Source organism: Salvelinus alpinus, chromosome 34 (genome assembly GCF_045679555.1).
Source record: "Salvelinus alpinus chromosome 34, SLU_Salpinus.1, whole genome shotgun sequence".
In the NCBI taxonomy this organism is placed as follows: Eukaryota; Metazoa; Chordata; class Actinopteri; order Salmoniformes; family Salmonidae; genus Salvelinus; species Salvelinus alpinus.
The window spans coordinates 6388393-6413518 of NC_092119.1; the positions used below are offsets into that span (position 1 = coordinate 6388393).

The 25126-nt window shown below is 44.8% G+C and overlaps 1 protein-coding gene across 7 annotated transcripts in view; it reads right to left on the reverse strand.

The window, feature by feature from the left end:
- The window catches only part of atrn (attractin), a 293535-nt gene that overhangs the window by 163274 nt on the left and 105135 nt on the right, over positions 1 to 25126 (reverse strand). For 5 of the 7 annotated variants that reach the window (XR_011672583.1, XM_071382286.1, XM_071382284.1 and 2 more), the window contains exons 15-17: positions 19223 to 19413; positions 8734 to 8953; positions 7796 to 7981 (exon numbers count right to left, since the gene is read on the reverse strand). Coding sequence is in view for 6 of the 7 variants with exons in the window: in XM_071382286.1 (XP_071238387.1) it covers positions 7796 to 7981; positions 8734 to 8953; positions 19223 to 19413 (597 nt within the window). In the remaining variant the exon portion in view is untranslated. The remainder of the gene's footprint in view (positions 1 to 7795; positions 7982 to 8733; positions 8954 to 19222; positions 19414 to 25126) is intronic. The other 2 variants (XM_071382288.1, XM_071382287.1) reach the window with 1 other exon arrangement.

Here is a 25126-nt window from a genome sequence, read left to right on the forward strand (position 1 = left end):
CAGGGCCGGGGGGTGAGACAGGGCCGTGGTGTGAGACAGGGCCGGGGGGTGAGACAGGGCCGTGGGGTGAGACAGGGCCGTGGGGTGAGACAGGGCCGGGGGGTGAGACAGGGCCGGGGGGTGAGACAGGGCCGTGGTGTGAGACAGGGCCGGGGGTGAGACAGGGCTGGGGTGTGAGACAGGGCCGGGGGGTGAGACAGGGATGTAGCTTAAGCCCCACCCTCTTCAACATATATATCAACGAATCGATGTCCTCACCCTACTAAAATCTGAAGTCAAATGTCTACTGTTTGCTGATTATCTGGTGCTTCTGTCCCCAACCAATGAGGGCCTACAGCAGCACCTAGATCTTCTGCACAGATTCTGACAGACCTGGGCCCTGACAGACCTGGGCCCTGACAGACCTGGGCCCTGACAGACCTGGGCCCTGACAGACCTGGGCCCTGACAGACCTGGGCCCTGACACTAAATCTCAGTAAGACACAAACAATGGTGTTCCAGAAAAGGTTCAGTCGCCAGGGCAACCAGTGGCGGTTCTAAGGGGGGGGGGGGTCAGTGCCCCTGTGACAACAATTTTGGACCCCCTTGTGGCCCCGCTAAATGTGGAGTATGAAATCATTTTTACATAACTAATTCTTGCTATCGTTCGTTTTTTTACATCCGTTATTAGACATTGGGAACGATGATGATTATGAACATGGTCTTTTGCCTGCTAATGCCTGCAATGCAGTGAAGAAAACAATATGACAACAATAACGTCTAATGTAACTGGCCCCTCTAACAGTACAACTGGCCCCTCTAACAGTACAACTGGCCCCTCTGACAGTACAACTGGCCCCTCTGACAGTACAACTGGCCCCTCTGACAGTACAACTGGCCCCTCTGACAGTACAACTGGCCCCTCTGACAGTACAACTGGCCCCTCTGACAGACAGTACAACTGGCCCCTCTAACAGTACAACTGGCCCCTCTGACAGTACAACTGGCCCCTCTGACAGTACAGCTGGCCCCTCTAACAACTGGCACCTCTAACAGCTGGCCCCTCTAACAGTACAACTGGCCCCTCCAACAGTACAACTGGCCCCTCTGACAGTACAACTGGCCCCTCTGACAGTACAACTGGCCCCTCTGACAGTACAACTTGTGACCCCTCTAGCATAGAACTGTGCCCCTCTAACAGTAACAACTGGCCCCTCTAGCAACTGGCCCCTCTAACATACTTGTGCCCCTCTAACAACTGTGCCCCTCTCAACAACGTGGCCCCTCTAACGACTGGCCCCTCTAACAACTGTGCCCCTCTCAACAACTGTGCCCCTCTAATAATGTGCTCTTTAGACTGTACTTTCTAGCAATGGTCTCATAGAACTGACTCTTTTAGAACATACCCTTTTCTAAGACTGACTCTTTCAAAGACTTGTGCTCCTTTAGAACTACTCTTTTAATGCACTCTTTCTCAAGAACTTGACATCTTTTAAAGACTGGGTCCCTTCAGAACAATTGGCCCCTTTCATGACAGGCCCCTTCTTAACGACTTATGACTTTTTCGATAACTGGCTCTTCGTATAACATGCAACGTTCTTTCAATATATGACTGGTACTCTTTCAAACATACAACTGTACTCTTCTCAAACATACAACTGGCTCCTTCTAACAGTACAACTGGCCTCTTTTAAACAGTACAACTGACTCTTTCAAACATACAACTGTACCTTCAAATATAGACAACTTACTCTTCTAACAGTACAACTGGCACCTCTCTAACAGTACACTGTTTTTTAAACATGGCAACTTACTCTTCTAACAGTACAACTGTGCCCCTCTAACAGTACAACTGGACCCTCTAACAGTACAACTGGCCTCTCTAACAGTACAACTGGCCCCTCTAACAGTACAACTGGCCCCAGCTTGGCCCCCCCAGTTGAAATGGTCTAGAACCACCACTGAGGACCACGAATACAAATTCCATCTAGACACCGTTGCCCTAGAGCACACAAAACAACTATACATACCTCGGCCTAAGCATCAGTGCCACAAGTAACTTCCACAAAGCTGTGAACGATCTGAGAGACAAGGCAAGAAGGGCCTTCAACACCATCAAAAGGAACATAAAATTCAACATACCAATTAGGATCTGGCTAAAAATACTTGAATTAGTTATAGAACCCATTGCCTTTCATGGTCGTGAGGTCTGGGGTCCGCTCAACAACCAAAAATTCACAAAATGGGACAAACACCAAATTGAGACTCTGCATGCAGAATTCTGTAAAAAACACCAAATGATGCATGCAGAGCAGAACTATTTGCACATCGTTAAAACACTGTATATAGACATAATATGACATATGAAATGTCTTTATTCTTTTGGAACTTTTGTGAATGTAATGTTTAATGTTAATTTTTATTGTTTATTTCACTTTTGTTTATCTATTTCACTTGCTTTGGCAATGTGAACATATGTTTCCCATGCCAATAAAGCCATTGACAGACAGAGAAGTGAGCTATCCCCGACAAAACCTATTCCCCCTCAGGAAACTGAAAAGATTTGGCATGGGTCCTCAGATCCTCAAAAGATTTTACAGCTGCACCATCGAGAGCATCCTGACTGGTTGCATCACCGCCTGAAATGGCAACTGCTCGGCCTCCGACCGCAAGGCACTACAGAGGGTAGTACATATGGCCCAGTACATCACTCGGGCCAAGCTTCCTGCCATCCTGGACCTCTATACCAGGCGGTGTCAGAGGAAGGCCCTAAAAATTGTCAAAGACTCCAGCCACCCTAGTCATAGACTGGTCTCTCTGCTACCACACGGTAAGCGGTACCGGAGCACCAAATCTAGGTCCAAAAGGCTTCTTAACAGCTTCTACCCCCAAGCTAGAAGACTCCTGAACAGCTAATCAAATGGCTACCCAGACTATTTGCATTGCCAACCCACCCCTCTTCTACGCCGCTGCTACTCTCTGTTATTATCTATGCATAGTCACTTTAATAACTCTACCTACATGTACATATTACCTCAATTACCTCGACACCGGTGCCCCCACACATTGACCTAGTACCAGTACCCCTTGTATATAGCCTCCACATTGACTCTGTACCGGTACTCCCTGTATATAGCCTCCACATTGACTCTGTACCGGTAAACTTGTAAACTTATCACCCCCGTAGAAAAGTGCTTTCTGGACCATTTTTCGAAATTCTTTCGATTTTTTTTTGTCAATTATAAGTATAAGAACTGTAAGAACAAACTTTTGTCATATTTTATTGTCATATTTTTTTTTAATTGTCCATAAGGCATATGTTTTGTCCATTTGCAATATGATTTCATAGGAAGTCAAAAGTCGAAGTCAAAAGTCAGTGAACCATTGCCAAATGCCAAAAGAAATGTCCAAATGCAATATGAAAGTACTGAAAGTGCCAAATCAGGATGTTATGTCCATTTGCTATGTTTATTTATTTATTTTACCTTTATTTAACTAGGCAGATCAGTTAAGAACAAATTCTTATTTTCAATGACGGCCTAGGAACAGTGGGTTAACTGCCTTGTTCAGAACGACATATTTGTACTTTGTCAGCTCAGGGATTCGAACTTGCAACCTTTCGTTCACTAGTCCAACGCTCTAACCACTAGGCTACTCTGCCGCCCCAATGTACGATGTACGATCATAGGGAGTTGGTTTCCAAACCTAAAAGTCAGTGAACCATGTCCAAATGGCATTTATACTGCCCAAATGATATATAGCACTATGTTAAGCCATGAATCAACCTAGATGGTTTGTCATGTATGATGAGGGAGAAGTGGGACTCACACACAGGTGGGGGGGTGCTCCCTACCCAACCGTAGACCCCTTGCACCCCCCTAAAGGCATTAAAAAACATTTTTTAAATGTGCTCCTGGTAACCCATTCCAATCACCAGGCGCACGGCTGTCCATTTGCAATATGTTTCAATGGGCATTTACCATCACGAATTTGACATGCTCAAAAATACTGCAGAAATGCAAAATTGACTGGCCCGATGAAGTCGGGATGGCCGGGCAGTGATAGTGGTTCCTCTCCATCGCTCGTTGATGTTGATTTCAGAATGTTAATTTGGTGATGGTCTATCACTGTTTAAACATATTGCAAATGGACAAAAGTCAGCCAGCAAGTCACCTTCCATCAGTCAATTATATATCATTCAGACACCAAACTGATACAAACTGACACCACACCCACTTTTTCCAACTCGTTTAGAAGCCAACTATCACATATTTCAGAGCAGGCCCAAAATTCACAGCGCCTTCTGTTTAAACCATAATAAAAACATAAAACACGTAGTTACGTTCTAGCTGCGGGTCCAGTTCTGACATTATGTGTAGGCCTAGCTCAGGCGACACCGAATCCCAAGTTTCGGCTCGGTCATTTGGAGCCCGAGCAGCGACCTTAATTGGTGCTGAAAATCCACATTTTACGGACGTTGCTACGGGGTCCTTAAATGAGCTATCGGACAGAAACGTTAGGGTCCGTCTCTATGGGTCGAGGCGGTTTCAATGTACATAGTCTTGCGACTCTGGGACTTTTCTAAATGTCGTAATTTTCGTGATGGTCAAAATGAATTGAAGTTATTGCAAATGTACGAGGCTGTTTCTCGGTCTGAGAACCTCCTAGAGCCACATAACTCACAGTGCACTATTGACTTGAGCTCTAGAACAGGTATTTAAATATTCAGAGCTCTAGATCTGACGGTTCTTTGACAGTTCGAACAAAGGTAACTATTGCAGGCTCTGAGTCTCTTTAAGCCCCACACTGTGTCACTCCGTCCTTGCTGTGTGTGCGTGAGCTTTTCTTGGAAATCTGATGGGAGAAATGACTGATTTACAGTACATGAGGGTTACCCAGTCACACATATAAAGTTTTGGAAAGATGTGACTTTTTTAACCCTTCAAAACAGCCACTGTGACCCCAATTTAAGGCACTTCCGGTTGGCACAGGAAGCTTAAAGTAAACACATAGGCTTGCACAGATCGGGAGGACCTCAGGAACGTTCCTGAGGTCGAATTGTGCTTCTAACCCTAACGGTCCTCCCGCTGTCACCCAAAACCACCTGAAATTTAGGGCCAGGCTTCATTTTGGGCCTTATTTTCTTCATGGTCGCTGCGCTCAGGCCGAGCGAGCTACGGTCTAGCGGGGCATCTCGTTGAACTCCGCACAGCCTAGAGATTATGGTAATGCCATTGCAGGCTCTGTATGTCTTTAAGCCCCGCACTGTGTCACTCCATCCTTGCTGTGTGTGTGTGTGTGTGTGTGTGTGTGTGTGTGTGTGTGTGTGTGTGTGTGTGTGTGTGTGTGTGTGTGTTTTTTCTTTGACATCTGTTTGGAGAAATGACTGATTTACAGTTCATGAGGGTTGTCTAATCATCACACATATGAAGTTTTGGAAAGATCTGACCTTTTTAACCCTTCGAAACAGCCCCTATGACCCAAATTTAAGGCACTTCCAGTTGACACAGGAAGCTGAAAGTGAATACATATCCTCCTTGGGGTAGGCTCTTACAGAATGTTGAGTTTTAAGTTTTTACGTTAAGAACTGACTTATTTACAGAGGGTTGAATGATTGTGTGTTATTTCAGAAAATCACAGAAAATCACAGAAATCAGAGTTCCGAAAACCACTTATTATTGATTTGTCTGAACACGTTGCAACTGGATCTGTAACTTTTTGGGGGGAATTTTCTTTTTCTTTGAGCATCACCAATTGTACATTGTACGATTTCTCTTAAATTACGATAGATAAATGGCTGGTTCTTTTTTTCCTGACACCGTAGGTTCATGTACTTTGACGTGAAGCGGCCAAATTAGCGCTCTAATTTAGTTTTTGACCTTTAATCCCAGAAAAATGGCCTTAACTCAAAAAGCGTTGAGGCCTCGACGTCATCTTGTTTCGGGGCTAACTGCCCATCATGCCAAACCTATGCTCACAAAGTTTCGTCTTCAATGTCTTTTCCATTTAGGAGAAATGGCCATGTCGTGATTGGGGATGTTTTGTACATTTGCAATAAGATTCCATTCGCCATCTGCTGGAATTTAAACGGAAACGGAAACCGTATGTCCGAGAGACTTCGTTCGATGACTTCCCGAAAGATCTGGCCCCGGTGCACGGCCCGCCGCCGTCCGCAAATTTTACAAACATTGGCGGACGTCTAGTAAGGGACCGTACATTTGCAATATGGAGTTTCTCATCGATCATACAGTAAATGCCAAAAAGTGCCCTTCAGGTATGTAAGTAAGCACTTCACTGTAAGGTCTACACCTGTTGTATTCAGCATTTCACTGTAAGGTCTACACCTGTTGTATTCGGCGCATTGAACTAATAAAATGTGATTTGCTAGAGTAATAAACCCTTTGAATTGACAGACAGAGAAAAGAGGAATGTAGCCAGTGGTCTTACGTGGACAGTTCATAGTGTACAACTCCATCAGAGAGAGACAGAGAGAGAGAGAGAGAGAGAGAGACAGAGAGAGAGAGAGAGACAGAGGACAGAGAGAGACAGAGAGACAGAGAGAGAGAGACAGAGGACAGAGAGAGCGAGAGAGAGAGAGAGAGAGAGACACAGAGGACAGAGAGAGACAGAGAGAGGTCTTACGTGGACAGCTGTTCATAGTGTACCACTCCACCAGACAGAGAGACAGAGACAGACAGAGAGAGAGAGAGACAGAGACAGACAGAGAGACAGAGAGACAGAGAGACAGAGAGAGGTCTTACGTGGACAGCTGTTCATAGTGTACCACTCCATCAGACAGAGAGACAGACAGAGAGACAGAGAGAACAGAGAGACAGAGAGAGATATGTCTTACGTGGACAGCTGTTCATAGTGTACCACTCCATCAGACAGAGAGACAGAACAGAGAGAAACAGACAGAGAGACAGAGAGAGGTCTTACGTGGACAGCTGTTCATAGTGTACCACTCCATTAGACAGAGAGACAGAGAAACAGACAGAGAGACAGAGAGAGAGACAGAGAGAGAGGTCTTACGTGGGCAGCTGTTCATAGTGTACCACTCCATCAGACAGAGAGACAGACAGAGAGAGAGAGAACAGAGAGACAGAGAGAGAGGTCTTACGTGGACAGCTGTTCATAGTGTACCACTCCATCAGACAGAGAGACAGACAGAGAGAGAGAGAACAGAGAGACAGAGAGAGAGGTCTTACGTGGACAGCTGTTCATAGTGTACCACTCCATCAGACAGAGAGAACAGAGAGACAGAGAGAGAGGTCTTATTTGAACAGCTGTTCATAGTGTACCACTCCATCAGACAGAGAGACAGACAGAGAGAGAGAGAACAGAGAGACAGAGAGAGAGGTCTTACGTGGACAGCTGTTCATAGTGTACCACTCCATCAGACAGAGAGACAGAGAGAGACAGAGAGACAGAGAGAGAGACAGAGAGAGGTCTTACGTGGACAGCTGTTCATAGTGTACCACTCCATCAGACAGAGAGAGAGAGAACAGAGAGACAGAGAGAGAGGTCTTACGTGGACAGCTGTTCATAGTGTACCACTCCATCAGACAGAGAGAGAGAGAACAGAGAGACAGAGAGAGAGAGAGAACAGAGAGAGAGGTCTTACGTGGACAGCTGTTCATAGTGTACCACTCCATCAGACAGAGAGAGAGAGAACAGAGAGACAGAGAGAGAGAGAGAACAGAGAGAGACAGAGAGAGAGGTCTTACGTGGACAGCTGTTCATAGTGTACCACTCCATCAGACAGAGAGACAGAGAGAGACAGAGAGACAGAGAGAGAGACAGAGAGAGGTCTTACGTGGACAGCTGTTCATAGTGTACCACTCCATACACTGTCCGAAGGGGAAGGAGGCTATGTAAGCATTGGAGTCCACACACTGCTTCATGTTGCTGCACCACATACACTCAGAGCTGCTGCTGGTACACTCAGCACACGTAGCCCGCATGGAGCACGCCGTCCGACACTGCTTGGCACTGTGATTGGCTGACGAGACAGGAAGGAAGCATATATGTAATGGGTCTCCAATGAAGACCAGAGAGAAAGGAAGGGGAGGTGCATAATGGAGTGGATATCAACAACATATTATTTAATGATCTATTGGGAGTGTCGGACCAGAATATGTGTTAATCAATAACATATTATTTAATGATCTACTAGGAGTGTCGGACCAGAATATGTGTTAATCAATAACATATTATTTAATGATCTACTAGGAGTGTCGGACCAGAATATGTGTTAATCAATAACATATTATTTAATGATCTACTAGGAGTGTCGGACCAGAATATGCAAAGACATTTATTTGGAGAGCCGTGTGTTTCTCCATTTTTATTACGTACCTATTTTACACAAAATAGTAAGTGCTTGTGTGTGTGTGTGTGTGCGTGTGTGTGTGTCTGTGGGTGTGTCTGTGGGTGTATGTGTGTGTGTGGGTGTGTCTGTGGGTGTATGTGTGAGTGTGGGTGTATGTATGAGTGTGGGTGTGTGGGTGTCTGTGTGCCTGTGGGTGTCTGTGGGTGTCTGTGTGTGTGTCTGTGTGTGTGTCTGGGTGTGTGTCTGTGTTTGTGTGTGCCTGTGGGTGTCTGTGTGCCTGTGGGTGTCTGTGTGTGTCTGTGTGTGTGTCTGTGTGTGTGCCTGTGGGTGTCTGTGTGTCTGTGTGTGTCTGTGTGTGTGTCTGGGTGTCTGTCTGGGTGTGTGTCTGTGTGCGTCTGTGTGTGTGTGTGTGTGTGTCTAACCTGCTCGTTCACACAGTGATCCGTTAACAGGGTTGATGCAGGTCTGGGCCTTAAGGCCGCTGGAAGCCGGCTCGGCTAGGTAACCACAGAAACCGGCATCGCTGGGTTCCCCCGGCAACCACTGGAGGGAGGTGTTAGTGAAGGGTGACATGTCTTCCCAACACCAATAGGAGACGTTGATCTTCCTCAGCCCCACCCACGGCGTCACCGAGGCCTTGTACTGAAAACAATACTAGGAACGTGACTAACATCGAACAGTTATATACACATACACACACACGTAGACACACATACACACACACTCATTGTAAATAAGAATTTGTTCTTAACTGACTTGCCTAGTTAAATATGGGTTAAATATAAAAATACAAATTTTTAAAAAACACACACAGACACACTGTTAGTCACACACGTACACACACAGACTCCTCTTCTATGTTTGAGAGACAGAACCCTTGGGATGTTTTAAAGGGTCTCTAGGTTGGTTTCTCCTTGGGATGTTTTAAAGGGTCTCTAGGTTGGTTTCTCCTTGGGATGTTTTAAAGGGTCTCTAGGTTGGTTTCTCCTTGGGATGTTTTAAAGGGTCTCTAGGTTGGTTTCTCCTTGGGATGTTTTAAAGGGTCTCTCTAGGTTGGGTTTGAGAGTCAGAACTCTTGGGATGTTTTAAAGGGTCTCTAGGTTGGTTTCTCCTTGGGATGTTTTAAAGGGTCTCTAGGTTGGCTTCTCCTTGGGATGTTTTAAAGGGTCTCTAGGTTGGCTTCTCCTTGGGATGTTTTAAAGGGTCTCTCTAGGTTGGGTTTGAGAGTCAGAACTCTTGGGATGTTTTAAAGGGTCTCTAGGTTGGTTTCTCCTTGGGATGTTTTAAAGGGTCTCTAGGTTGGCTTCTCCTTGGGATGTTTTAAAGGGTCTCTAGGTTGGCTTCTCCTTGGGATGTTTTAAAGGGTCTCTCTAGGTTGGGTTTGAGAGTCAGAACTCTTGGGATGTTTTAAAGGGTCTCTCTAGGTTGGGTTTGAGAGTCAGAACCATTAGGATGTTTTAAAGGGTCTCTCTAGGTTGGCTTCTCCTTGGGATGTTTTAAAGGGTCTCTAGGTTGGGTTTGAGAGTCAGAACCATTGGGATGTTTTAAAGGGTACCTCTATGTTGGGTTTGAGAGATGTTTTAATCACTCAGCAGGCACTCTTACCCAGAGCAACTCACAATATTATACAGAGTATGTCATCACAGCCAATCAGACACAGTCTTTTCTCTATTTCCTGCTCACACGCTAGGTCCAATATCCAATATATTGTAACTATAGTGACATTGAATATATATATATACTTATATATACATACACACACACTATCATTCAAAAGTTTGGGGTCACTTAGAGATGTCCTTGTTTTTTGAAAGAGAAGCACATTTTCTGACCATTAAAATAACATCAAATTGATCAGAAATACAGTGTAGACGTTGATAATGTTGTAAATGACTATTGTAGCTGGAAACAGCTGATTTTTTATGGAATATCTACATAGGCGTACAGAGGCCCATTATCAGCAACCATCACTCCTGTGTTCCAATGGCAAGTTGTGTTAGCTAATCCAAGTTTATCATTTTAAAAGGCTAATTGATCATTAGAAAACCCTTTTGCAATTATGTTAGCACAGCTGAAAACTGTCCTTCTTTAGACTAGTTGAGTATCTGGAGCATCAGCATGTGTGGGTTCGATTACAGGCTCAAAATGACCAGAAACAAAGACCTTTCTTCTGAAACTCGTCAGTCTGTATTACACTGTGCTTCTGAACAATTTGATGTTATTTTAATGGTCTATTAACAGTCTATTCTTGTTCTGAGAAATTAAGGCTATTCCATGCGAGAAATTGCCAAGAAACTGAAGATCTCGTACAACGCTGTGTACTACTCCCTTCACAGAACAGTACAAACTGGCTCTAACCAGAATAGAAAGAGGAGTGGGAGGCCCCGGTGCACAACTGAGCAAGAAGACAAGTACATTAGAGTGTCTAGTTTGAGAAACAGACACTTCACAAGTCCTCAACTAGCAGCTTCATTAAATGTGCACCGGGGCCTCCCACAACTTTTTTTATTCCGGCAAAAAAGAAATTGTAGATTGATGAGAACAATTATTTTATTAAATCCATTTTAGAATAAAGCTGTAACGTAACAAAATGTTGACAAAAATCAAGGGGTCTGAATACTTTACGAATACCCTGTATTGTAACGGTTTTCCTCCTCGTCTGAAGAGTAGTATGAAATGTCGGACCAATGTGCAGCGTGGTAAGTGTCCATTTTAATTATTATAAAACTGAACACTAAACAATACAAAATAACAAAGTGCAAAATACTGAAAAAAACGAAACAGTCCCGTATGGTGAAAACACAGACACAGGAAACAACCACCCACAAAACACAAAGGAAAACAGGCTACCTAAATATGCCTCCCAATCAGAGACAACGACTGACACCTGCCTCTGATTGAGAACCATACTAGGCCAAACACATAGAAACAGACAACCTAGACATACAACATAGAATGCCCACCCACATCACACCCTGACCAAACAAAACATAGAAGCATACAAAGCAATCTATGGTCAGGGCGTGACATGTATATGAAGTATCCAGGGTTTTTCTTTATTTTTCCTATTTTCTACTAATTTAATTGTAACTTAATTGTTTCAACACTTTTTGGGTTACTACATTATGTAATTGTAATTTCATATGTGTTATTTCATTATTTTTAGGTCTTCACTATTAATCTACAATGTAGAAAATGTAAAAAATAAAGAAAAACCCTTGAATGAGTAGGTGTGTCCAAACTTTTGACTGTTACTTTATGTTGTAATATATTGTAACTATAGCGACCTGAGTATATACAGTGGAAAGAAAAAGCATGTGAACTCTTTGGAAATTAATTGAAATTTCTGCATAAATCGGTCCTAAAATTTGATCTGATCTTCATCTAGGCCAGAACAATAGACAAACAGTCTGCTTAAACTAGTAACACACAAACAAGTACATGTTTTCATTTCTTTATTGAACACACCGTGTAAACATTCACTGTTCAGGGTGGGAAAAGTATGTGAACCCTTGGATGTAATAACTGGTTGACCCTCCTTTGGCAGCAATAACCTCAAACAAATGTTTTCTGTAGTTGTGGATCAGACCTGCACAACGATCAGGAGGAATTTTGGACCGTTCCTCTTTACAAAACTGTTTCAGTTCAGCAATATTCTCGGGATGTCTGGTGGGATGTCTGGTGGGATGTCTGGTGTGAGGTCTGGTGTGAGGTCTGGTGGGATGTCTGGTGTGAGGTCTGGTGGGATGTCTGGTGGGATGTCTGGTGTGAGGTCTGGTGGGATGTCTGGTGGGATGTCTGGTGGGATGTCTGGTGGGATGTCTGGTGGGATGTCTGGTGGGATGTCTGGTGGGATGTCTGGTGTGAGGTCTGGTGGGATGTCTGGTGGGATGTCTGGTGGGATGTCTGGTGGGATGTCTGGTGTGAGGTCTGGTGGGATGTCTGGTGGGATGTCTGGTGGGATGTCTGGTGTGAGGTCTGGTGGGATGTCTGGTGGGATGTCTGGTGTGAGGTCTGGTGGGATGTCTGGTGGGATGTCTGGTGTGAGGTCATGCCACAGCATCTCAATCGGGTTGAGGTCAGGACTCTGACTGGGCCACTCCAGAAGACGTATTTTCTTCTGTTGAAGCCATTTTGTTGTTGATTTACTTCTCTGTTGCATCACCCAACTTCTGTTGAGCTTCAATTGGCAGACATATAGCCTAACATTCTCCTGCAAAATGTATTGATAAACTTGGGAACATATTTTTCCGTCGATGATAGCAAGTCCAGGCCCTAAAGCAGCAAAGCAGCCCCAAACCATGACGCTGACTCCACCAAATCAAATCAAATTGTATGTGTCACATACACATGGTTAGCAGATGTTAATGTGAGTGTAGCGAAATGCTTGTGCTTCTAGTTCCGACAGTGCAGTAATATCTAACAAGTAACCTAACAATTCCTCAACAACAACCTAATACACACAAATCTAAAGAGGTGAATGAGAATATGTGTAAATAAAATAAATATATGGATGAGCGACGGCCGAGCGGCGAAGGCATGGTTGCATGAGATGGTATAAAATATAAAATACAGTATACACAGTTGAAGTGGGAAGTTTACATACACTTAATTAGTATTTGGTAGCATTGCCTTTAAATTATTTAACTTGGGTCAAACGTTTCATGTAGCTTTCCAACAAACTTCCCACAATAAGTTGGGTGAATTTTGGCCCATTCCTCCTGACAGAGCTGGTGTAACTGAGTCAGGTTTGTAGGCCTCCTTGCTCACACACGCTTTTTCAGTTCTGCCCACAAATTTCCTATAGGATTGAGATCAGGGCTTTGTGATGGCCACTCCAATACCTTGACTTTGTTGTCCTTAAGCCATTTTGCCACAACTTTGGAAATATGCTTGGGTTCATTGTCCATTTGGAAGAACCATTTGCGACCAAGATTTCACTTCCTGACTGATGTCTTGAGATGTTGCTTCAATATATCCACATAATTTTCCTACCTCATGATGCCATCTATTTTGTGAAGTGCACCAGTCCCTCCTGCAGCAAAGCAGCCCCACAACATGCTGCTGCCACCCCCTTGCTTAACGGTTGGGATGGTGTTCTTTGGCTTGCAAGCCTCCCCCTTTTTCCTCCAAACATAACGATGGTCATTATGGCCAAACAGTTATATTTTTGTTTCATCAAACCAGAGGATATTTCTCCAAAAAGTACGATCTTTGTCCCCATGTGTAGTTGCAAACCGTAGTCTGGCTTTTTTATGGCGGTTTTGGAGCAGTGGCATCTTCCTTGATGAGCGGCCTTTCAGGTTATGTCGATACAGGACTCGTTTTACTGTGTATATAGATACTTTTGTACCCGTTTCCTGCAGCATCTTCACTAGGTCCTTTGCTGTTGTTCTGGGATTGATTTGCACTTTTCGCACCAAAGTACGTTGAATCTCTAGGAGACAGAACACGTCTCCTTCCTGAGCGGTATGATGGCTGCGTGGTCCCATGGTGTTTATACTTGCGTACTATTGTTTGTACAGATGAAGGTGGTACCTTCAGGCGTTTGGAAATTGCTCCCAAGGATGAACCAGACTTGTGGAGGCCTACAATATTTTTCCGAGGTCTTGGCTGATTTATTATGATTTTCCCATGATGTCAAGCAAAGAGGCACTGAGTCTGAAGGTAGGCCTTGAAATACATCCACAGGTACACGTCCAATTGACTCAAATTATGTCAATTAGCCTATCAGAAGCTTCTAAAGCCCTGACATCATTTTCTGGAATTTTCCAAGCTGTTTAAAGGCACAGTCAACTTAGTGTATGTAAACTTCTGACCCACTGGAATTGTGATACAGTGAATTATAAGTGAAATAATCTGTCTGCAAACAATTGTTGGAAAAATTACTTGTGTCATGCACAAAGTAGATGTCCTAACAGACTTGCCAAAACTATAGTTCATTAACAAGAAATGTGTGGAGTGGTTGACAAATGAGTTTTAATGACTCCAACCTAAGTGTATGTAAACTTCCGACTTCAACTGTACATGTGATAAGAGAAATGTAAGATATGCAAACATTATTAAAGTGGCATTGCATAATGTGACTAGTGTTCCATTTTTTTAAGTGGCCAGTCTCAGTGTTGGCAGCAGCCTCTCTGTGTTAGTGATGGCTGTTTAGCAGTCTGATGGCCTTGAGATAGAAGCTGTGTTTCAGTCTCTCAGTCCCAGCTTTGATGCACCTGTACTGACCTCGCCTTCTGGATGAAAGCGGGGTGAACAGGCAGTGGCTCGGGTGGTTGATGTCCTTGATGATCTTTTGGCCTTCCTGTGACAACGGGTGGTGTAGGTGTCATGGAGTGCAGGTAGTTTGCCCCCGGTGATGCGTTGTGCAGACCGCACCACCCTCTGGAGAGCCTTATGGTTGAGGGCGGAGCAGTTGTCGTACCAGGCGGTGATACAGCCCGACAGGATGCTCTCGATTGTGCATCTGTAAAAGTTTGTCAGGGTTTTGGGTGACAAGCCACATTTCTTCAGCCTCCTGAGGTTGAAGAGGCGCTGCTGTGCCTTCCTCACCACGCTGACACTTCAGTTTGTCCGTGATGTGTAAGCCGAGGAACTTAAAACTTTACACTTTCTCCACTGCTGTCCCGTCAATGTGGATAGAGGGGTGCTCCCTCTGCTGTTTCCTGAAGTCCAAGATCATCTACTTTGTTTTGTTGACGTTGAGTGAGAGGTTGTCTTCCTGACACCACACTCCGAGGGCCCTCACCTCCTCCCTGTAGGCCGTCTCGTCGTTGTTGGTTATCAAGCCTAACACTGTAGTGTCGTCCGCAAACTTGATGATTGAGTTGGAGGCGTGCATGGCCACGCAGTCGTGGGTGAACAGGGAGTACAGGAGGGGGCTGAGCACACACCCTTGTGGGGCCCCAGTGTTGAGGATCAGCGGGGTGGAGATGTTGTTACCTACCCTCACCACCTGGGTTGGAGGCCCATCAGAAAGTCCAGGACCCAATTGCACAGAGGTGGGTTGAGACCCAGGGCCACAAGCTTAATGATGAGTTTGGAGGGTACTATGGTGTTAAATGCTGAGCTGTAGTCAATGAACAGCATTCTTACATAGGTATTCCTTTTGTCCAGATGGGTTAGGGCAGTGTGCAGTGTGATGGCGATTGCGTCGTCTGTGGACCTGTTGGGGCGGTACGCAAATTGGAGTGGGTCTAGGGTGTCAGGTAGGGTGGAGGTGATATGGTCCTTGACTAGTCTCTCAAAGCACTTCATGATGACGGAAGTGAGTGCTACGGGGCGGTATTTAGTTCAGTTACCTTCTGCTCGGATCAGCGTTGAATGGTTCTCGTCACTGGTACATGATGTTTGAGTTTCTGCCTATAGGACGGTAGGAGCAAGATGGAGTCATGGTCGGATTTGCCGAAGGGAGGGTGGGGGAGGGCTTTGTATGCATCGCGGAAGTTAGAGTAGCAGTGGTCTAGTGTATTACCCCCAGCTACAATAAATGCAGCCTCAGGATATACAGTGGGGAGAACAAGTATTTGATACACTGCAGGTTTTCCTACTTACAAAGCATGTAGAGGTCTGTAATGTTTATCATAGGTACACTTCAACTGTTAAGTTGAAGTGAGTTGACATTGTTCTTATGTTCAATAGTTCTTCCCGGCTGTAATAATAATAATGTAATAAGACTTAAGATTTCCTGGGGTAACAACGTAAGAAATAATAACATTAAAAAATACTGCATAGTTTCCTAAGAACTCAAAGCAAGGCGACCATCTCTGTCGGCACCATCTCATCCAGTTGGGATGAGGTTTTCATGTTGGCTTTTATGTTTGTGTGCTGTGCCTTTTCTCCACACATAGTGTTGTGTGTTCCTTCCAAACAACTCCACTGTAGTTTCATCTGTCCACAGAATATTTTGCCATATGCACTTTTGCGAACTTCAGACGTGCAGCAATGTTTTTTTGGACAGCAGTGGCTTCTTCCGTGGTGTCCTCCCATGAACACTATTCATGTTTAGTGTTTTACGTATCGTAGACTCGTCAACAGAGATGTTAGCATGTTCCAGAGATTTCTGTAAGTCTTTTTCTGACACTCTAGGATTCTTCTTAACCTCATTGAGCATTCTGCGCTGTGCTCTTGCAGTCATCTTTTCAGGACGGCCACTCCTAGGGAGAGTAGCAACAGTGCTGAACTAACCAACATCTCCAATCTCATCTCAATAATTAGACTCCAGGTTACTCCTGACTCCAATTAGCTTTTGTCATTAGCCTAGGGGTTAACATACTTTTTCCATCCTACACTGTGAATGTTTAAATTATGTATTCTTATATAGACAAGAAAAACACAATCATTTGTGTGTTATTAGTTTAAGCACACTGTGTTTGTCTATTGTTGTGACTTAGATGAAGATCAGATCAAATTTGATGACCAATTTATGCAGAAATCCAGGTAATTCCACAGTTAAAATACCTTTTCTTGTCACTGTATGTTGTAATATACTGAACAAAATATATAAATGCAACATGCAACAATTTCAAATTTTTTACTGAGTTACAGTTTATAGGAAATCAGTCAATTTAATATATTAATTAGGCCCTAATCTATGGATTTCACATGAACTGGCAGGGGTTCAGCCATGGGTGGGCCTTGGAGCGCATGGGCCCACCCACTGGGCAGCCGGGCCCAGCCAATCAGAATGAGTTTTCCACCCAAAAAAGGGCTCTATTACAGACAATATAAATAAATAGTTTCATCAGCTGTTTCAGGGGGATGATCTCAGACGGTCCCGCAGGTGAAAAAGACGGATGTGGAGGTCCTGGGCTGGCGTGGTCTGCGGTTGTGAGGCCGGTTGGACGTACTGCCAAATTCTCTAAAACGAAGTTGGAGCCGGCTTATGGTAGAGAAATTAGTGGACATTCCTGCAGTCAGCATGGCAATTGCACGCTCCCTCAAAACTTGAGACATCTGTGGCATTATGTTGTGAGACAAAACTCAGTGGCCTTTTATTGTCCCCAGCACAAGGTGGACCTGTGTAATGACCATGGTTTTTAATCAGCTTCTTGATATGCCACACCTGTCAGGTGGATGGATTATCTTGGTAAAGGACAAATGTTCACTAACAGGGATGTAAACAAATTTGTGCACTTTTGAGATAAATAATATTTTTCTGCGTATGGAAAATGTCTGGGATCTTTTTATTTCAGCTCATGAAACATGGGACCAACACTTTACATGTTGCATTTATATGTTTGTTCAGTATATATTGTAACTTCAGCATTCGGAAAGTACTCAGACCCCCTGGCGTTTTCCACAACGTGTTACATTACAGCCTTATTCTAAAATGTTTTGAAAAAAAAATAAATTCAGCAATCTACACACAATACCCCATAATGACAAAGCGAAAACAGATTTTTGAAAACGTGCAAATTTATTAGAAATAAAAAAGAGAAATACCTTATTTACATAAGTATTCAGACCGTTTCCTACGAGACTTGAAATTGAGCTCAGGTGCATCCTGTTTCCATTGATCATCCTTGAGATGTTTCTACTTGATTGGAGTCCACTTATGGTAAATTCAATTGATTGGACATGAGTTGGAAAGGCACACACATCTGTCTATATAAGGTCCCACGGTTGACAGTGCATGTCAGAGCAAAAACCAAGCCATGAGGTCGAAGGAATTGTTCGTAGAGGTCTGATGCAGGATTGTGTCGAGGCACAGATCTGGGGAAGGGTACCCAAAAAAATTGCTGCAGCATTGAAGGTCACTAAGAACACAGTGGCCTCCATCATTCTTAAATAGAAGAAGTTTGGAACCACCAAGACTCTTCCTAGAGCTGGCCGCCCGGACAAGCTGAGCAATCGGGGGAGAAGGACCTTGGTCAGGGAGGTGACCAAGAACCCGATGGTCACTCTGACAGAGCTCTAGAGTTCCTCTGTGGACATGGAATAACATTCCAGAAGGACAAACATCTCTGAAGCACTCCACCAATCAGGCCTTTATGGTAGAGTGGCCAGACGGAAGCCACTCCTCAGTGAAAGGCACATGACAGCCAAAAGGCTCCTAAAGAATCTCAGACCATGAGAAACAATATTCTCTGGTCTGATGAAACCAAGATTGGACTCTTTGGCATGAATGCCAAGAGTCACGTCTGGAGGAGACCTGCCACCGTCCCTACAGTGAAGCATGTTGGTGGCAGCATCATGCTGTGAGAATGTTTTTCAGCAGCAGGGACTGGGAGACTAGTCAGGATCGAGGGAAAGATAAACGGAGCAAAGTACAGAGAGATCCTTGATGAAAACCTGCTCCAGAGCACTCAGGACCTCAGACTGGGGCGAAGGTTCACCTTCCAACAGGTCAACGACCCTAAGCACACAGCCAAGACAACGCAGGAGAGGCTTCGGGACAAGTCTCTGAATGTCATTGTGTGGCCCAGCCAGAGCCCAGACTTGAACCCGATCAAATATCTCTGGAGAGACCTGAAAATAGCTGTGCAGCGACACTCCCCATCCAACCTGACAGAGCTTGAGAGGATCTGCAGAGAAGAATGGGAGAAACTCCCTAAATACAGTTGTGCCAAGCTTGTAGCGTCATACCAAAGAAGACTTGAGGCTGTAATCACTGCCAAAGGTGCTTAAACAAAGTACTGAGTAAAGGGTCTGAATACTTATATAAATGTGATATTTCAGTTTTATTTCTTTTTTATAAATTTGCAAACATTTCTACAAATCTGTTTTTGGTTTGTCATTATTGGGTATTTTGTGTAGATTGATGAAGAGAAAAAAAACGAATACATTTTATAATAAGGCTGTAACGTAGCAAAATGTGGAAAAAGTCAAGCGTTCTGAATACTTTCCAAATGCACCGTATATTGTGACCTTGCTATATATGTTGTAATATATTGTAACTATAGTGACCTTGCTCACCAGAACGCTCATGATCTGCAGCTCTTTAAGGACGAAGTCCACCATCTTCTGATTGGTCAGTGAGGCCAGGGCGGCGTTGTGACCCCGACAGGTCAGCTTGGCGTTGTCGTACGAGTCCTTGGCTGTGATGAACTTGAGACACGAGTTACCCACCAGGTGCCAGTTCTCACCACATATATTCTCTGGAGGAAGAGAAATATTGATTAGAAATAGAGATTTACACTACTGGTCCAAAGTTTTACAACACCCCCATTTTTTTCCAGTTTTTATTGAAATTTAACCAGTTAATAACCTGAAATGGTACAAAGGTAAGCGATAAACTGCAAGACGTAAAAATAAAAATAAAGAACATTTCAGAGTTACAAAAAAGGCCTTTTTCCGGGGAACAAGTAATGGGTTAACAAAGTAAGGAAGTAAATTAAGCCTTGAAAGTTAATGCTAACAATTCCTACAGGTGTCCCAGATGTTGTAGCTAACTTCCAAACCCTTTCCTGTCTGTATAAAAGCAGAGTTGGAACTGACTGTGTTACTGCACCCTCTTAACAAAGGAAGACCATTATAACCCTTAAACTTATAGGTCCTTTAGAAAGCCACGGTGTCAGTGAGTACAGTTTCCTACACCATCAAAAGGCACTGGGAAACTCTGACAGGAAGAGGTCTGGCAGACAGGAAGAGGTCTGGCAGACAGGAAGAGGTCTGGCAGACCCAAAGACACAACAGAATCAGAAGACAGGTTTCTGAGAGTCAACAGCTTGCAGGACGACAGTCTCAGCAAGTCTCAGTTTCAAGTGTGAAGAGAAGACTTGGAGCTGCAGGTTTGACAGGTCGCGTGGCTGTAAGACCGATGGCAAAATGAGAAGCTGGGCCATGAAGCACCGCCTGGGAACTACTGAAGACCGGAAGAAACCTACGGTTCATCACGCAGGGTTTTTCTACGCCGTCGAGTAGGAGAACCGATGGTTCCTCAGTGTCAAACATGGAGGAGGAAGCGTGGTGATCTGGGGCTCTTTCGCTGGATCCAGAGTCTGCAACCTGCACAGAGTGAGTGGCACTCTGAACCAAAATGGCTACCACAGCATTTTGTAGCACCATGCAATACCCTCTGGTGTTTGCCTAGTTGGTCAGGGGTTCATCCTACAGAAAGATAACGACCCAGAACACACCTCCAGGCTATGAGGTTCATCCTACAGCAAGATAATGACCCAGAACACACCTCCAGGATATGGGGTTCATCCTACAGCAAGATAACGACCCAGAACATACCTCCAGACTATGGGGTTCATCCTACAGCAAGATAATGACCCAGAACACACCTCCAGGCTATGAGGTTCATCCTACAGCAAGATAACGACCCAGAACATACCTCCAGGCTATGAGGTTCATCCTACAGCAAGATAACGACCCAGAACATACCTCCAGGCTATGAGGTTCATCCTACAGCAAGATAACGACCCAGAACATACCTCCAGGCTATGAGGTTCATCCTACAGCAAGATAACGACCCAGAACATACCTCCAGGCTATGAGGTTCATCCTACAGCAAGATAACGACCCAGAACATACCTCCAGACTATGGGGTTCATCCTACAGCAAGATAACGACCCAGAACATACCTCCAGACTATGGGGTTCATCCTACAGCAAGATAACGACCCAGAACATACCTCCAGGCTATGAGGTTCATCCTACAGCAAGATAACGACCCAGAACATACCTCCAGACTATGGGGTTCATCCTACAGCAAGATAACGACCCAGAACATACCTCCAGGCTATGAGGTTCATCCTACAGCAAGATAACGACCCAGAACATACCTCCAGGATATGGGGTTCATCCTACAGCAAGATAATGACCCAGAACATACCTCCAGACTATGGGGTTCATCCTACAGCAAGATAACGACCCAGAACATACCTCCAGGATATGAGGTTCATCCTACAGCAAGATAATGACCCAGAACATACCTCCAGGCTATGAGGTTCATCCTACAGTAAGATAATGACCCAGAACATACCTCCAGGATATGGGGTTCATCCTACAGTAAGATAATGACCCAGAACATACCTCCAGACTATGGGGTTCATCCTACAGTAAGATAATGACCCAGAACATACCTCCAGACTATGAGGTTCATCCTACAGCAAGATGACGACCCAGAACATACCTCCAGGCTATGAGGTTCATCCTACAGCAAGATAACGACCCAGAACATACCTCCAGACTATGGGGTTCATCCTACAGCAAGATAACGACCCAGAACATACCTCCAGGCTATGAGGTTCATCCTACAGCAAGATAATGACCCAGAACATACCTCCAGGCTATGAGGTTCATCCTACAGCAAGATAATGACCCAGAACATACCTCCAGGCTATGAGGTTCATCCTACAGCAAGATAATGACCCAGAACATACCTCCAGGCTATGGGGTTCATCCTACAGCAAGATAATGACCCAGAACATACCTCCAGGCTATGAGGTTCATCCTACAGCAAGATAACGACCCAGAACATACCTCCAGGCTATGAGGTTCATCCTACAGCAAGATAATGACCCAGAACATACCTCCAGGCTATGAGGTTCATCCTACAGCAAGATAATGACCCAGAACATACCTCCAGACTATGGGGTTCATCCTACAGCAAGATAACGACCCAGAACATACCTCCAGGCTATGAGGTTCATCCTACAGCAAGATAATGACCCAGAACATACCTCCAGGCTATGAGGTTCATCCTACAGCAAGATAACGACCCAGAACATACCTCCAGGCTATGAGGTTCATCCTACAGCAAGATAATGACCCAGAACATACCTCCAGGATATGGGGTTCATCCTACAGCAAGATAACGACCCAGAACATACCTCCAGACTATGGGGTTCATCCTACAGCAAGATAATGACCCAGAACATACCTCCAGGCGATGAGGTTCATCCTACAGCAAGATAACGACCCAGAACATACCTCCAGACTATGGGGTTCATCCTACAGCAAGATAATGACCCAGAACACACCTCCAGGCTATGAGGTTCATCCTACAGCAAGATAATGACCCAGAACATACCTCCAGACTATGGTGTTCATCCTACAGCAAGATAATGACCCAGAACATACCTCCAGACTATGGTGTTCATCCTACAGCAAGATAACGACCCAGAACATACCTCCAGACTATGGGGTTCATCCTACAGCAAGATAACGACCCAGAACATACCTCCAGACTATGGGGTTCATCCTACTGCAAGATAATGACCCAGAACATACCTCCAGGCTATGAGGTTCATCCTACAGCAAGATAACGACCCAGAACATACCTCCAGGCTATGAGGTTCATCCTACAGCAAGATAACGACCCAGAACATACCTCCAGGCTATGAGGTTCATCCTATAGCAAGATAATGACCCAGAACATACCTCCAGGCTATGGGGTTCATCCTACAGCAAGATAACGACCCAGAACATACCTCCAGGCTATGGGGTTCATCCTACAGCAAGATAATGACCCAGAATAAACCTCCAGACTATGGGGTTCATCCTACAGCAAGATAACGACCCAGAACATACCTCCAGACTATGAGGTTCATCCTACAGCAAGATAACGACCCAGAACATACCTCCAGGCTATGAGGTTCATCCTACAGCAAGATAATGACCCAGAACATACCTCCAGACTATGAGGTTCATCCTACAGCAAGATAACGACCCAGAACATACCTCCAGGCTATGAGGTTCATCCTACAGCAAGATAATGACCCAGAACATACCTCCAGGCTATGGGGTTCATCCTACAGCAAGATAATGACCCAGAACACACCTCCAGGCTATGAGGTTCATCCTACAGCAAGATAACGACCCAGAACATACCTCCAGACTATGGGGTTCATCCTACAGCAAGATAATGACCCAGAACATACCTCCAGGCTACGAGGTTCATCCTACAGCAAGATAATGACCCAGAACATACCTCCAGGCTATGAGGTTCATCCTACAGCAAGATAACGACCCAGAACATAACTCCAGACTATGGGGTTCATCCTACAGCAAGATAACGACCCAGAACATACCTCCAGACTATGGGGTTCATCCTACAGTAAGATAACGACCCAGAATATACCTCCAGACTATGGGGTTCATCCTACAGCAAGATAACGACCCAGAACATACCTCCAGACTATGGGGTTCATCCTACAGCAAGATAACGACCCAGAACATACCTCCAGACTATGGGGTTCATCCTACTGCAAGATAATGACCCAGAACATACCTCCAGGCTATGAGGTTCATCCTACAGCAAGATAACGACCCAGAACATACCTCCAGGCTATGAGGTTCATCCTACAGCAAGATAACGACCCAGAACATACCTCCAGGCTATGAGGTTCATCCTACAGCAAGATAATGACCCAGAACATACCTCCAGGCTATGGGGTTCATCCTACAGCAAGATAACGACCCAGAACATACCTCCAGGCTATGAGGTTCATCCTACAGCAAGATAATGACCCAGAATATACCTCCAGACTATGGGGTTCATCCTACAGCAAGATGACGACCCAGAACACACCTCCAGGATATGGGGTTCATCCTACAGCAAGATAATGACCCAGAACATACCTCCAGACTATGAGGTTCATCCTACAGCAAGATGACGACCCAGAACATACCTCCAGGATATGGGGTTCATCCTACAGCAAGATAATGACCCAGAACATACCTCCAGACTATGAGGTTCATCCTACAGCAAGATAATGACCCAGAACATACCTCCAGACTATGAGGTTCATCCTACAGCAAGATGACGACCCAGAACATACCTCCAGGATATGGGGTTCATCCTACAGCAAGATAATGACCCAGAACATACCTCCAGACTATGAGGTTCATCCTACAGCAAGATAATGACCCAGAACATACCTCCAGGATATGGGGTTCATCCTACAGCAAGATGACGACCCAGAACATACCTCCAGGATATGGGGTTCATCCTACAGCAAGATAACGACCCAGAACATACCTCCAGGCTATGAGGTTCATCCTACAGCAAGATAATGACCCATAACATACCTCCAGACTATGAGGTTCATCCTACAGCAAGATAACGACCCAGAACATACCTCCAGGCTATGAGGTTCATCCTACAGCAAGATAATGACCCAGAACATACCTCCAGGCTATGGGGTTCATCCTACAGCAAGATAATGACCCAGAACACACCTCCAGGCTATGAGGTTCATCCTACAGCAAGATAACGACCCAGAACATACCTCCATACTATGGGGTTCATCCTACAGCAAGATAATGACCCAGAACATACCTCCAGGCTATGAGGTTCATCCTACAGCAAGATAATGACCCAGAACATACCTCCAGGCTATGAGGTTCATCCTACAGCAAGATAACGACCCAGAACATACCTCCAGACTATGGGGTTCATCCTACAGCAAGATAACGACCCAGAACATACCTCCAGACTATGGGGTTCATCCTACAGTAAGATAACGACCCAGAATATACCTCCAGACTATGGGGTTCATCCTACAGTAAGATAACGACCCAGAACATACCTCCAGACTATGGGGTTCATCCTACAGCAAGATAATGACCCAGAACATACCTCCAGGCTATGAGGTTCATCCTACAGCAAGATAATGACCCAGAACATACCTCCAGGCTATGAGGTTCATCCTACAGCAAGATAACGACCCAGAACATACCTCCAGACTATGGGGTTCATCCTACAGTAAGATAACGACCCAGAACATACCTCCAGACTATGGGGTTCATCCTACAGCAAGATAACGACCCAGAACATACCTCCAGACTATGGGGTTCATCCTACAGCAAGATAACGACCCAGAACATACCTCCAGGCTATGAGGTTCATCCTACAGCAAGA